Source organism: Microcebus murinus, chromosome 1 (genome assembly GCF_040939455.1).
Source record: "Microcebus murinus isolate Inina chromosome 1, M.murinus_Inina_mat1.0, whole genome shotgun sequence".
Classification (NCBI taxonomy): Eukaryota; Metazoa; Chordata; class Mammalia; order Primates; family Cheirogaleidae; genus Microcebus; species Microcebus murinus.
In genome coordinates this window covers 124724085-124739200 of record NC_134104.1, presented here as the reverse complement: position 1 = coordinate 124739200, position 15116 = coordinate 124724085, and the positions used below count along the sequence as shown (strand labels likewise).

Below are 15116 nucleotides of genomic sequence, written 5' to 3'. Positions count from 1 at the left end.
TGCCTAACCTAGATATAATTATTAGTCAAAGATGAAACAAACCTACATGTTAGTGATGGTGAGATTACAATACAGATCTTAGATTGTGTCCCAGCTGTGAACTCTGAATTGTTTTGGCAATGAGTAGACAGAGGATGACATTAGGATAAAGGGAAATGATTCATTGGAATATATATTGTTAGAACTAAAGTGCATCTGGCTATCTCTATTGAATGTTCAAATTTTCATGTTTCTACAGGGTCTTGGGACCAGAAAAACTCTCATGATTCTATAAATGTTGATGGCTCATTTTTCTCCAAGGCACTTCACAGATTAGGTCAGTGAACCTCAAAAATTCCTTGTCCCCTGTTGCTCCCAATTTATTATATAATTTTGTGCGCTCTTATTTGTGTGATACTAGATGTTTATATTTTGGTATTTTATATTTTTATTTTTGCCTTTCAGCTTTCAAGTTGGAGATTTTTCAGGTCATAATATGAAAATGCTACTGATTTTGTTCCTCATAATAGTTTGTTCCCATGTTTCTGTGAATAAAGATCCTGGTAAGAAAACAAAAGGGATAGAATTTTTTTTCCTTAATTTTCATTATAGAAAATAGATAATATATGAGCTTGATCTACCTAAATGTTAAGAGTTTTGTTTCGCTTTGTTTTGATTTTGATGATAACGAGGGTGGAAGTGGTAGGTCGATTTCTTTTTGGGGTCACCCTATGATGCTTTGAACATCATTTGTTTCTGGACTTTATTCCTTGTTAATGATAGAAAGATATGAGAGCTGCCATTTTAACCTTAGTTTCAACCCATTTTAGGTCTTCTAGGAGGTTGCATTAAAATTCTATCTGTTAATATTAGGTTTAGGCCTGGAAAATTTAGAATGTCTCCTCCTAATTGTGCCAAAAGATTGTCTTGATTAAATGTCCAGATTTTGTTCCAATTTAACTGTCTGCTTATTGTAATGAAAGTGTTTTTACCACGAAGAGAAAGCTCTGTATCATGGTTTAATGTTTGCCAGAAATCTATGTCCAGTGGACTTAAAGTCCAGATACTGGGCCACCCTTTACCACCTCTACCACCTCTTAAATAACTGGTTCTTGTGCCTGTCAGTTCATATCCAGGGCCACCTGCGTTGGCTTTTATACCTTCCTCAAGGACTCAGACCTTGGAAGCAAGGTTTTTGAAGAGATAAACTAGACTGTGCCCTGCAAACATCCTCCTTTGATGTCTCACTGGGCCTTAATCTTTTTAAGGAGAGGCAGTGTTTTTTTTCCCCCCAGTCATTTCATGGTTCAGACATAGTGATGGATCTCCATCATAACCCAAATCCACCTCCTGTGCCAGTCATCTATATTTCCTTTCCCCACACAAGATATGGGAATTTGTGAATGGAGAGGTCACTGTTGGTCACAAGTCAAGCAGTCCTGGGCAGGAGGGCTCACCTGACAGCCCTCACTGGGATCCCATCCTTGGAGGAAGGTATGGATTGATCCTCATTTATTTCTTCCCCTGAGATGCTGCTGGCTGTGTTATCATGAAAGGAATCTCAGATTGGTTGGAATTAGGTTATTTAAAGGATAAGAAAAAGTTATTTTATCTATTTTGCATTGATCAGACTGATATTAAAAAGAATGAAATAGCATACAGAGTGCCAAAGCTGGCTTCCTAGCAATGGCAGAAAGGAAAAGATTGACATTATTTTCAATCTTATTAGAATTTATCCAGTAACCATTTCAGATAACAAGAATCTCAAAGTTGAGGAGGTATCTTAGATATTTTCTAGTTGAATCTACTAATTTTATAACAGAGGAAACTAAGCCCCAAGTACATTAAATGGCTTGTTAGAGCTCATAGAATTAGCTGATGGCAAAGTCAGGGCTTTTATTACTTGCTTCACTTACACTGTATTTTACACTGTATTTTCTTAAACATACACCACACATGCTTCCTTCCCTCCCCTAGACAAGAAATGGATTTTGTGCTAAGATAATGAGAGCTCTGAGTCCAAGCCACCAGACCGTTAGTAATCAACATTTAGTATTTGAATCCAGTGATTCTCTATCACGTAAAAATATAATTCCAGATACCTAGTATTGAATGAAACTTCAAAAGTTTAGTAAAATATCATATTCCTATATAAAACTTATATTTTTAATAGAAACTAAAACTGTAATTCCTTTTCTAGCCCAAGATAATATCGGTGCCATCAAATTTTGCATATGTGAGAATAAATTCACCAATTATAATGTTACTTAAAATATCAAAAAATATTATAAATATTATCAAAAATATTACAAATAACTTTAAAATAAATTAAAGCAATTCCTTATTTTATGACTTGTAGGTATTTTTAAAACTTCATCAATTTGACAAATTGGAATTATAAAACTAATATGTTCATAAGTTAATCAGATCACCTGTTGCATTGTTGCAATGAGAATGAAAAGCTGTCAGATTTCATCATTCAAAACAATTTGAAGGGCCGGGCGCTGTGGCTCACGCCTGTAATCCTAGCTCTTGGGAGGCTGAGGCGGGCGGATTGCTCAAGGTCAGGAGTTCAAAACCAGCCTGAGCAAGAGCGAGACCCCGTCTCTACTATAAATAGAAAGAAATTAATTGGCCAACTGATATATATATATAAAAAATTAGCCGGGCATGGTGGCACATGCCTGTAGTCCCAGCTACCCGGGAGGCTGAGGCAGAAGGATCACTCGAGCCCAGGAGTTTGAGGTTGCTGTGAGCTAGGCTGACGCCACGGCACTCACTCTAGCCTGGGCAACAAAGCGAGACTCTGTCTCAAAAAAAAAAAAAAAAACAATTTGAAGGAATTTGGTTCTTGATTAAAATTTTTATCCTGTTGATTTAAATTGGGGTCAAATTCTGAGAGCAAAAAAGTACAAGGGGAAATTACCCAAAAAAGGTACAAAAACCTATGGTTTCTTCTTCTAATTAACTAATTTCTTGAAAAAGTGATGCTTAATTTTGTGATCACTTCAAATAAGAGGTTGTATAAACGACTTGTCCCGAGAAACACTTCTTTTTCTTGAGAGAATGTGTAGTTTCAGATTTCTTTTTTCAGTTCATTGGAAAGGTATTAAAAAAAATAGGAAAGTACTCCCTCTCCGCTTATATTTGGCATTAAATATGGTAGTAAATTTTTAATTTGCTTTGTTCATATGCACATTTGTGGTTCTGTAGGCCCTGAGTACGCAGATGTGGTGTTTCTGGTGGACAGCTCTGATCACCTGGGAACTAAGTCCTTCCCGTTTGTAAAAGCCTTCATCACCAAAATGATCAACAGTCTCCCCATAGAGGCCGGCAAATACCGCGTGGCCCTGGCCCAGTACAGCGACCAGCTCCACAGCGAATTCCAGCTGAGCACCTTCAAGAGCAGGAACCCCATGTTGAACCACCTCAAGAAGAACTTCGGGTTCATGGGCGGGTCCCTGAGGATAGGACACGCTCTCCAGGAGGCTCACAGGACTTTCTTCTCTGCACCCACAAATGGCAGGGACAAGAAGCAGTTTCCCCCGATTTTGGTGGTCCTGGCTTCGGCCGAGTCTGAGGATGACGTGGAAGAGGCTTCAAAGGCCCTGCGGAAAGACGGGGTGAAGATCATCTCTGTGGGGATGCACAAGGCCTCCGAGGAAAACCTGAAGTCCATGGCCACGTCCCAGTTTCATTTCAACCTTCGGACCGTCAGAGACCTCAGCACGTTTTCCCAGAACATGACGCAGATCATCAAGGATGTGACAAAGTACGAGGAAGCAGGAGTTGATGATGCCATTGTAGAAGGTAGGCTTAGAATGCACGGATAAGAATGGTGATAAATGCTTTTGAAAAATCAACATGGGGATAGAAACTATGAACATCCCTGTCCCCCAAATGGGCTGTATTTTCAGATGTTCTATGTCTGTATGTTCAAGAGGGTCCAGTGATTATGGCCATTTGAAAAATCCAGTGAACACCAGGAGCCTTGGTTTCCACATTTCACTTATCCATGTTGCACGTCATTCATAGACTTCTTAAAACTCAGAGACGCCGTCTCGCTACGCTGGGCTTTAGTTGTGATGTAGTCTTATTACTTGTTCATTTAAAAAGTAAATTTGCTTCTAAAGAAATCCTTAACTCTTGAAGCCACATAATGTAATCATAGCATGTTAGAGCTAGAAACAACTGTCAATAGTCCAAACCCCCTTTTCTGCAGAGAGGACCTTGCAGGTGTCCTTAGACGTGACATGCCTGGCCCACGTCCAGGCTGCTGATTCCCAGCCATGTAGCTTCAGCCTGGCACGGCCCCTCTCTCTGCTGCTCCGTTCTGAACCAGCTTCCCTATGTCCAGCTTCATGGCCAACCTGCTGTCCTGTTCTGTCCTCTTGTGTTACTCTGGTAACAAGAATGGCCAAGAGTTTATAAACATCATTCAAGGGAAGATCAGGGGAGATCTAGTAAAAAACAATTTGTTCAAAGTGTACATGTCCAGATAAGAAGTATAGGAAACTCACATTATTCCTGTTTAAATCAGTTTGAATGAGATGATGTATATAATTACCTAAGTAATAGAGAATGCTTTTCTTGTGGTATTAAATAATTTATGAAAATATGAATCCTTATTACTAGTATCTTTCCCCAGTAGAATAATTGAAAGTGCAATTGCTATTCTATTACCATTCCTTAGGAATATTTGGGCTATAGCTACTGATTATAACATGATGATTAAATTATTTTAATATGATAGCAGTAGCTCCTGTTCATTGAGTGAATCTTAGGTACCAGGCCCCATGCTAAATATATCATGTCATGTAATCACCATACCAACTCTATGAGAGAAATATTATCTCCATTTTACAGATGAGGATATTGAAGCTGGGAGTTTAGCTAAGAGCTAGTATTTGAACTCGGGTCCCACTGATCTCAGATTCATAATTATTTTGTGTATATGTCCTCCTTTCTTTAACAGTGTAACTCAGCTCCAGTGTATGTTCTTCCTGCCTGCTGGTGCTGAGCAGAGATGCCAAATCTCCAGCTAAAATCGTATTTGTCCTTTCTTTGTGCACAGTTTGCCAAGGCCCTTCTGTGGCCGATGTCGCGTTCCTATTCGATATGTCTGCCAATGGAAGCCAGGAGAACTTTGACTACCTTAAAGAATTCCTGGAAGAAAGTGTCTCTGCCCTCGACATAAAGGAAAATTGCATGAGGGTGGGCCTCGTGGCCTATAGCAACGAGACGAAGGTGATAAATTCACTGAGCGGGGGTGTAAATAAGTCGGAGGTTCTCCAGAACATACAGAACCTCTCTCCCCAGGCCGGGAAGGCCTACACCGGAGCTGCCATCAGAAAGATCAAGAAGGAAGTCTTCAGAGCGCAGAATGGCAGCCGGAAGAATCAGGGGGTGCCTCAGATTGCAGTGCTGGTGACCCACAGACCTTCGGAAGACAACGTGACGAAGGCAGCCCTTAACCTCCGGCGCGAGGGCGTGACCATCTTCACCTTGGGCATCGAGGGCGCTAGTGACGCCCAGCTGGAAAAGATAGCATCCCACCCGGCTGAGCAGTATGTCTCCAAACTGAAGACCTTCTCTGACCTGGCTGCTCACAACCAGACCTTTCTGAAGAAGCTGCGGAACCAAATAACACACACGGTCTCTGTCTTTTCAGAACGGACGGAAGCACTCAAATCTGGTAAAGTCCTTTACTGAGAGGAGGAGTATTCATATTCGTTTTTCTTTGTCTTTTTTTTGTCTTTTGAATATTATATATGCAAAAGGGATTGGTGGGATGTAGGATATGGGTAGGGAGAATAAGTTTCTAATTTTCTACTTTAGCTTGACAATATGAACTCCAAGTTGGGAGGAACAAAATATTGAGGTGTTGGCATGGGGAAAGGGATTTCCCTTTTTACTTCCTATGTGCAGCTTTAATGGGCTTCGTTACCCATGGAAGCCCCAGGATACCTTCCTTTGCTATTTTTCTCCCTTATCTTTTTCATTCATTCCTTTGCCACTTACATTCCCTGATATTTCTTTTTTCAAAATTCTCTTTTTAACTTTCCCTTCTCCTCTTCCCTCATCCTCAAATTCCAATTTAGAGAATAAAAACAGGAAATATGATTTGGATAGAGGACAAGGTACTTACGTAATTTGTTGCAAAGTACCATTTTAACATCTGCAAGTTTCAAGACAGAGACAGAGGCGATGTATTTTATACATCTTATATATGCACATGTGTGCTATGTAAATATTTTTGTGTATAGCTGTCCGTGTATGGATATATGTATACATTCTTGAACAAGTATTTATAGCATATTTACTATAAAAGTGTCATTGTATTACATAAGCTCACCAGTATCTCTAGTTTACTTAATTGATGAGGAGTGAGGGGTAAATAATTTGTTCAAGATTTCAAGAAAAGAGAATTTGTATGTCCACGGTGTGCAGTCGGGTACCTTCTCCATTTCCTAACACGCCACCTGACTATTTGCTAAGCCATCATTTACTAATGGGAAAAGTGCCTTGTAAAAAGCAGCTTCAAGTTTTTCTGATCTTTTACTATATCCAGATTTACCCTGTTTCATGGCAGAGAATTAGGGTGATAATCTTAAACTGTCAGAAGCAATTCATTTGGCCCAACTGATGCTAAGATTTCCCCCTTTTAAGCTAGTAAAGAATGCTTTTTAAGCCCAGAAGCTGTTTCCCATTTTTCTGTCTGAAGAGGTTCATATTTGTTGTTTCTCAATCTGCCACCTACCATTTCTTTTTCCCAGTTCCCGCAAATGCCACATTCAACCTTTTGGTTCCCTTGTAGGTTGTGTGGACACTGAGGAAGCCGACATCTACCTGCTCATTGATGGCTCAGGCAGCACCCAGCCCACAGATTTCCAAGAAATGAAGACCTTCCTGTCCGAGGTGGTAGGCATGTTCAACATTGGTCCCCACAAGGTGAGGGTCGGGGCCGTTCAGTACGCCGACAGCTGGGACTTGGAATTTGAGATCAATAAATACTCAAACAAGCATGATTTGGGAAGGGCCATTGAGAACATCAGGCAGATGGGAGGGAATACCAACACGGGCGCAGCGCTGAATTTCACACTGAGCCTCTTGCAAAAAGCTAAGAAGCAGCGAAAGACCAAAGTGCCACGTCACCTTGTCGTGCTGACGAACGGCATGTCTGAGGATAGCCTCTTGGAGCCCGCGGACAGACTGAGAGAAGAGCACATCCGTGTCTACGCCATCGGCATCAGGGAGGCTAACCAAACACAACTGAGAGAAATCGCAGGCGAGGAAAAAAGAGTGTACTATGTGCATGACTTCGATGCTTTGAAAGACATAAGAAACCAAGTCGTTCAAGAAATCTGTGCTGAGGAAGGTGAGAGAAGTGGTGGTTTTACCTTTTGACTTTGGCCCATAGATTGCTTTGATATGGCTGGTTTAGAGAAACAACGTAAATTTCTGAGTTGAGGTTTGTTTACTTGTGTAACTATGTTTATTCTCCAGAACAAAGCCAAGAGCCCATTATAGCATTGTTCTAATTATTATCTGAAGAGTCAGAAAGATATTTGGAGGGATTCCCCCAAGAAATATTAATTAGCTTCCTGCCAGAAATCCGTACTAGGATAGATATATTATTAGATATCAAGTGTGTAATATGATCAAATGGTTTGATTTTTAGGAATATCTCAAGTTTATTTAAACTTCTTTTTTATAAAACATTTATGAAATCTTTTAGAGCTGTGTCAGTAGTTTTCAACCAGGGGTGATTTTGACCCGTCGGGGGATATTTGGCAATTCTGGAAACAATTTTGGTTGTCATACCTGGGGGGAGTGCTCCTGGCATCTAACAGGTGGAGGTCAGGGATATTGCTAGACATCCTCCAGTATCCACAATGCACAGACTGCCCACCTCAATAAAAATGATTTGGCCCAAAATGTCAATAGTGCTGCATTAAGAAACCTTGAGGTATATTATTATGTTTTAGCAAATTACTAAATAGCAAATAGAATAGTCTCACTTTTATTGCCTTCAATGCTTTATTTACCAATTTAACAATCCTTATCAAGCACACATTTAACTTCAATATAAAATTATTCGTGTTTTGGATTTTTCTGTTCATTCAATTTTTTACATGTAGCTGACTTGAATAAACATCCTAATTTCTCCCACGCAGCCTGCAAAGAGATGGAAGCTGACATCATGTTCCTGGTGGACAGTTCTGGCAGTATAGGACTTGAAAACTTCAGTAAAATGAAAACATTTATGAAAAACCTGGTGAGCAAATCTCAGATTGGGGCAGATCGGGTACAAATTGGTGTAGTCCAATTCAGCGACATCAACAAGGAGGAGTTTCAGCTCAACAAATTCACAACTGAAAGTGACATTTCAGATGCAATAGACCGAATGGCTCACATTGGAGAAACCACCTTGACCGGTAGTGCCCTGACCTTTGTGTCTCAGTACTTCAGCCCCAGCAAGGGGGCCCGGCCCAATGTCAGGAAGTTTCTCATCCTCATCACGGATGGTGAAGCTCAGGACATAGTAAAGGACCCAGCGGTAGCTCTTCGGCAAGAAGGCATAATTATCTACTCTGTGGGAGTGTTTGGCTCCAATGTCACTCAGCTCGAGGAGATCAGCGGGAGGCCTGAGATGGTTTTTTACGTTGAGAACTTTGACATTCTGCAGCACATTGAAGATGATCTCGTTTTTGGAATATGCAGTCCCCGTGAAGGTGAGCATGGGCATATTCACCAGCAAGACTATCCAAATACCAGATGTCTATGTTAATCATTATTTCTTCAATTAAGTACAGTTCTATTCAAACATTGTAAAGTTTTTATTTTAATTAAAATGTTTCTCTTAGTGGCTTTGGGCTATTGAATTAGACAGCAAGGAAGGATTTTGTTCACCTAGACTCATTCCCATTGGTAGGCAAATAGCTCTAGGGGGATGGATCCTCCATTTAAGAAAAGTAGTGTCATACCAGGTCTTAGATCAGATTCTCGAGAAGCAGAAGTTGGGTCAGGGGTTCCTGTGGAAGTGATTTATAGAGGAGGTGTTTTCAGAAGGGAGTAGGAAAAGCAGGCCAGGGCATGGGTAGGAGCTGAGTGAGGAGGTCATCCTGGCTGGAGTCTCATTTCAGCCTGATCCCATGGTTAGCTCTAGAGCATGAATCACACCAGTGATTTGGTCCTCCATTGACACAAGGGGCCCAGCCTTGTGTATCCTGCCTAACTGGGCTGCGTGAGGGCTGCTGAGGCAGGCCCAGGGGCGCATAGCCTGGGAAAGGTGGCTCACCTTTGGCCTAGCCATCTACTATACATGGGGTTTATTTTTGCAGTTTCTGAAGATCAATACATGTATCAAGTGAAATAACATTTGTGAAAACACTTTGATATTTATTAAATTTTATAAAAGAGGAATATAAATAGGGACCTTGAGCAACAGATTCTTCAAAGGAAGCAAAGGGCATAGTCCCCCCACCCTCTTCACATCAAACTGCAGAATAATGGAAGTGATCCAACAAAAGGTTAGCAAATATAAAGGGCTGATTTATGCTGTGACCCATGGGGCTAATGAAGAGGCATTCTGGAAAGTCTCTGTGAAGGAGAAGGATCTTAAAGGAGTTTTAAAGGAGGAGAGGGCCATCATTTTCTTATTCAAATAACAGTTCTGTTACACTCCCACTGGAAGGTTTGGTGATCACAGTCTGTGTTTTACAGAAAAAGGAGTACACCTGGTCCATATTGCCTGGGAATTCCACCCAGAACAAATATGAACTCTTTGAAGGATTCTAACACTGAGCAATCTAACCCCAGGTCCTTGGGGAATCCAAGCAGGCTTTGCAGGCAGCTCAAGGCCAGAGGGACATAGCTCTTCCTTCAGTGGAGCCAGCTCTTCTTGGGAGTTTGGTTTATGGCTCTGTACCCACGGCCTCCAGTGGGGGTAATCGCATTGGCTCTGGGGTTTTCAACAACCCTCGCACAGCCAGTAAGTGGCTGGCTAAAGAAGGAAATTCCGTGAGCCTCTGAGTAGGGGGTCCTTTCTCACAATTCCATTTCTCAAGAATGGATGAGTTAACATTTGGATCATACTGTCCTATGGCCTGTAGAGAGAATGTGCTACATAAAGACTAAGTAATGAACCATCTTCCAATTCCACTTCTCCAGAATAGATGAGTTGGAGTTTGGAACACCGCGCCTTTGCAGGGAACATGCTACACATGGATTAACTATTAATTGCGGTTTTTCCTGCCTTATTTTTTCCATGGTGTTGACCTCAGGTTTAAAAAGTTAATAGGAATGTCAAGCTAAGAGCAGTTTAGTTGGGCCAAGTGAGAAATGGGCTTATTTCTATGATGAGGCCTAATAATGAAAATAGATGATGTTTCAAAAAAGCCAAAAAAGGAGAAAAATGTAACCTTAAAAAATCAGCCATCCATAGAACCATGAAAAAAATATACAGTGTTGCCAAATTGATTTGCATTTGGTTATTTCCCCAAGGTTTATTTTCAGAATAAAATCTCAAGATCCCTGTGGCTTAAAAAAACAAATTTTAAATGTGTATAAATGAAAGCACATGTTGAAGGAACCATTTTAATAGGAAAATTTACACAGAATTGTGATTTTTTTTTTTTTAGTCTAAAGGTTTTTGAAATTTCTGATAATCCTGTGATTATCACTCTGCCCCTCTCACTTCCCACAGTAGGTTTCACTTCACACCTGCCTTGTCCTGATAGCTCACCTGAGTATGAACTATGTCCTGGTGGCACAAATGTACATGTATTGTCTCTGTTATCCAGGGACTTGACATTCTAATGCACAGCCTGAGCCCATGAAAACACCAGCAATTAAAAAAAAAAAAAAAAAAAAAGGTACAGGATCCCCCATGCTGTCCAAAGCTAATCTCATATGGTTTTCCTTTCTCTTCCAGAATGCAAGCGGATTGAAGTTTTGGATGTCGTGTTTGTGATCGACAGCTCTGGCAGCATTGACTACGATGAGTATAATATCATGAAGGACTTTATGACTGGCTTAGTGAAAAAAGCCGACGTTGGCAAGAATCAGGTCCGGTTTGGGGCTCTGAAGTATGCCGATGACCCAGAGGTGCTGTTTTATCTGGACGACTTTGACACAAAATGGGAGGTGATTTCAGTGCTCCAGAAGGACCAGCCCATGGGGGGCAACACTTACACTGCTGAGGCGCTAGCCTTCTCAGACCACATGTTCACCGAAGCCCGGGGCAGCCGCCTGCACAAGGGGGTCCCCCAAGTCCTCATCGTGATCACTGATGGGGAATCTCATGATGCCAATAAGCTCAATGCCACAGCAAAGGCCTTGCGGGACAAAGGCATTCTTGTCCTGGCCGTGGGGATTGCTGGCGCCAATCCCGTGGAGCTGTTAGCCATGGCAGGGTCAAGTGACAAGTACTTCTTCGTGGAGACTTTTGGAGGCCTGAAGGGGATATTCTCAGATGTGTCAGCCAGTGTCTGTAACTCTTCAAAAGTAGGTAAGGCCTGTCACTTAAGTTTTCCCTGGTTATTAAGAGAGGGACAAATGAGGGGGAAAACAAAGCAACAGCCCTCAGGAGCAAGTCTTCCAGAGAGGAGACAAGGAGTCCTTACTGTTTCATAGGAATTCCCACGTTATAGAATCTCAGGGTTGGAAAGAGCTCTAGGATGTTTCATCTAGCCTCCTCTCCAAAGAACAATATCTCCTACAGCATTCCTACTCACGTCCTCCTAACCTCATCTAATGATGAGGAGTTCACCATTTTTGAAGAGGCTTTATTTATTAGAACATAATTTGCTTACATGTGTTTCCACCCACCAGTTCTTTTTCCTGATTTTTACACAAGAAATGGAATTCTCCTCATAAGAAACAGCTATAATTGCCTGAAGTTTTCTTTCCTTCAGGCTAGAAGTCCCCAGTTTCTTTATTTCTATCATGGCACAAGCTAATATAAAATGTGGAGCCGGGTATCAAACACTCTGGTTTCAGCCTCAGACATCTCTAAGCCTGTACAGAGTACGGTGGGACTTCCTTTGTCTAGAAGCTTCTATTCCGACAGATGGAGATTGTGTTGCTGCATTTATGTATTTATGTACGTATATTTATATATATTCCTTAGCATTCGTTCATTCAGCTGCCATTTTACACTTTTGGTTTGGAGGGAGATTGTGCTCTATTAAAATTCCTAAGTGTTTTTCCCAAGATGATTTTACTGAAAATAAGTAAAGTACTTGTACTAGCTATATCAGTATTTTTACTAGATGAATTGCTATTAATCCATGATTCCAACATCTGGATGCAGTTCTTTGTAAAAATCATTTAACTTTTCTGGTTTTCATACGCTTTGCCTCCAGAATGCAGCTACTATCTTTTTTCTCCCCCCTGCTACTACCTTTTTCTTTCACAAAACTAACACAATCTTTCTGGATTTTACTGAAAACTGGGACAAGTCCCTTCTCTCCTTGTAGCCAATGCCTAAAATTTGATCTGCCCTTCTCAAGTCCACTGTGGAAGTTGACATTGCATATTCATATTGAAAGTTCTCCTTTGGGCAGAAAAACAGCACTGGATTTCCTTTATTGGAATCCGAAACAAAGGAATATAATGAGTTAACCAATTCCTGAAGGATCTATTTACCACATTTCTTTTTATCTCTTCCTTGCTTATCGGGACTTCAGGAATCTCAGATACCTTTAATCTTTTCTGAGGCTATCATGAGAATTAATTAGAACAGTGGTTGGAGGCATTGGGGAATTCAAGGAAATGATAATGCTTACCAGAAAGCTGAGGAACACACATGAACATGTGCCAAGAATAACTCATCCGTTGGCAATAGCCTCTCATATTCTTTTTGTTTTTTGTTTGCTGTGTTAATATAAGCGGAGCATCTCTACATTGTATTATTTGTTCAAAAATATTTTTCTCCAGTAGGTATTTTTGCCTATATACACCAGAAAAAGGGGACTGATAAAAAGGAAAACCAACTAGACACAGACCAGAAGGCATACTTTTAAAACCTCTCCTCAATTTGCCCTAATAAACCAGAAAAATATTTATTGGCTCAAATGCCCAGTGAGGTCAAGTCAATAATATGAACCATCTGTTTCTTTGTTTGAAACTCTTAAGTGTAGGTATGTGTTATTTTGTTTTCTCTTGTGGTGCTGCTACTATGACGGGGCTTTCTGGAAGGGTTAAGGCTTGATTGTGGAGGAGAACAAGTTTTCTGCAGAAACCCTCTCCAGTTATCTTAGCATGTCAGAAAAGAAAATGGCATAAGACCAAATGGCCAAGCCAAGAGAAGCATACAAGGATGTACGAGTGGCTTTGCCTGGTGCTGACTTTATGACCTTATTGTGTGTTTTAATTTCCTCTCTGATTAATGTGACCACAGGGTAGCACAATAAACCACTTCTAGAAATATTAATATTTTTATATAGCTGCAAACACTTAATTTACTCTTGGTGGATTAAAGAAAGAATAACAATCTGTGTGTGGGGGTGGTGTTCTCTTTCTTCTTCCTGTAGATTGTGAAATTGATAAAGTAGATCTTGTTTTCCTCATGGATGGTTCAAATAGCATTCATCCAAATGACTTCAAGAAGATGAAGGAATTTTTAGCATCTATCGTTCAAGACTTTGATGTCAGCCTCAACAGAGTGCGTATAGGAGCAGCCCAGTTTAGCCATATCTATCAGCCGGAGTTTTCGCTGGGAACTTTCACAGGCGAAAAGGAGATATCACTTCAGATTGAAAACATCCAGCAGATCTTTGGATATACACATATCGGCGCAGCACTCCAGCAGGTGGGACATTACTTCCAGCCAGACAAGGGCAGCAGGATAAACACAGGTACTCCCCAGGTGTTGCTGGTCCTTACTGATGGCCAGTCCCAAGACGAGGTGGCCCAGGCTGCTGAAGCCCTGAGACACAAAGGCATCGACATCTATTCCGTGGGCATTGGGAATGTGGACGACCAGCAGCTCATTCAGATCACCGGGACTGCGGATAAAAAACTGACAGTTGATAACTTTGATGAACTGAAAAAGGTCAAAAAAAGGATTGTTCGCCACATCTGTACCTCGGGGGGCGAGAGCAGTAAGTATTTAATGAGTTTTTCATATTTAATCCTTCCACTGTCTTCCCTGACATTTTCCTCAAGCTCCGTTTACACCCCCTGGGGCTGGTGGGAGAATTTAGATTTATGCCCCTGGATTTCAAATTGAACTTTTCACAGTTATCAAGCATTTTTTGTGACATGTGGATTGAGAAACAGGGTGTTTGAGCTCTTGTGCCTTTTTTTTTCTCCCTCTCTCCTGGGGGAACGTGCCCCCCTTTGTGAATGGGAATGCCTCGACTTCAGAAGGTGGGAGAAAAAGGCCACTGTGTGCAGTCTGGCTGGTTTAGAGGTTGAAGAACGTGTCTAAGAGAAAAAAACTACTTGATGGATTTTGGTTGCCCAGCAATAGGGCCTGCAGGGCTGCCAGGTGTGATGGTACAGGCAGGTAGGGAGCATCCCAGAGGTTTGGATCTTTATTATGAAATTTTACCACAAAAGTTAGTAAATATCTTCTTTACAATTAGCACATTTTACTTCTGTGTGTTGGAAAAAATGTCAAAGTGTCTTAAAGAAGGGGTACATTTTTCTATTATAAAGGCACTTTATGGGTTTGGCTATGATTCTGTGTAACTACCCATGGTAAACATTAACCCCAGGTTTCCACCAAAATAAAGGAAAGCTACAAGGTCGTTAAGAGGCAGCTCTGGAGACACATGACCTGACCACAAATCCCTTCTCTGTGACTATTTTTTCTTGGACAAGTTGCTTAACTTCTCTGTTAATTTTCTCACCTATGAAATGTGAGAAAACAGCAGCACCTAGTGCAAAAGAGCATTCTGAGGATCAAATGAGAAAATGCATGTCTAAACTTTACTTTGAATAAGCATGGCACCTGGGGTAAAATTGCAAAGTCTATTTATTTTTGTCTATACAACACGCCCTTTAAATGTATTATAGGGGCTAGCTCTTCCCTGGTCCCTAGTTACTTTCAGGAAATAAATGAACGTCCTCTTGGTGATTAGTATGTCCATCTCGGTGTAACTATGAAAACTTCAAACCTCATTCAT

General features: G+C 41.0%; 1 protein-coding gene across 1 annotated transcript in view; it reads left to right on the top strand.

Annotated features, from left to right (window-relative positions):
• COL6A6 (collagen type VI alpha 6 chain) overlaps window positions 1–15116 on the top strand; it is a 128193-nt gene that overhangs the window by 27780 nt on the left and 85297 nt on the right. The window contains exons 5-12 of the mRNA XM_076005388.1: window positions 239–316; window positions 445–542; window positions 3193–3789; window positions 5054–5674; window positions 6797–7357; window positions 8157–8714; window positions 10916–11491; window positions 13518–14087. Of these exons, the coding sequence (XP_075861503.1) occupies window positions 476–542; window positions 3193–3789; window positions 5054–5674; window positions 6797–7357; window positions 8157–8714; window positions 10916–11491; window positions 13518–14087 (3550 nt within the window). The 5' untranslated portion in view covers window positions 239–316; window positions 445–475. The remainder of the gene's footprint in view (window positions 1–238; window positions 317–444; window positions 543–3192; window positions 3790–5053; window positions 5675–6796; window positions 7358–8156; window positions 8715–10915; window positions 11492–13517; window positions 14088–15116) is intronic.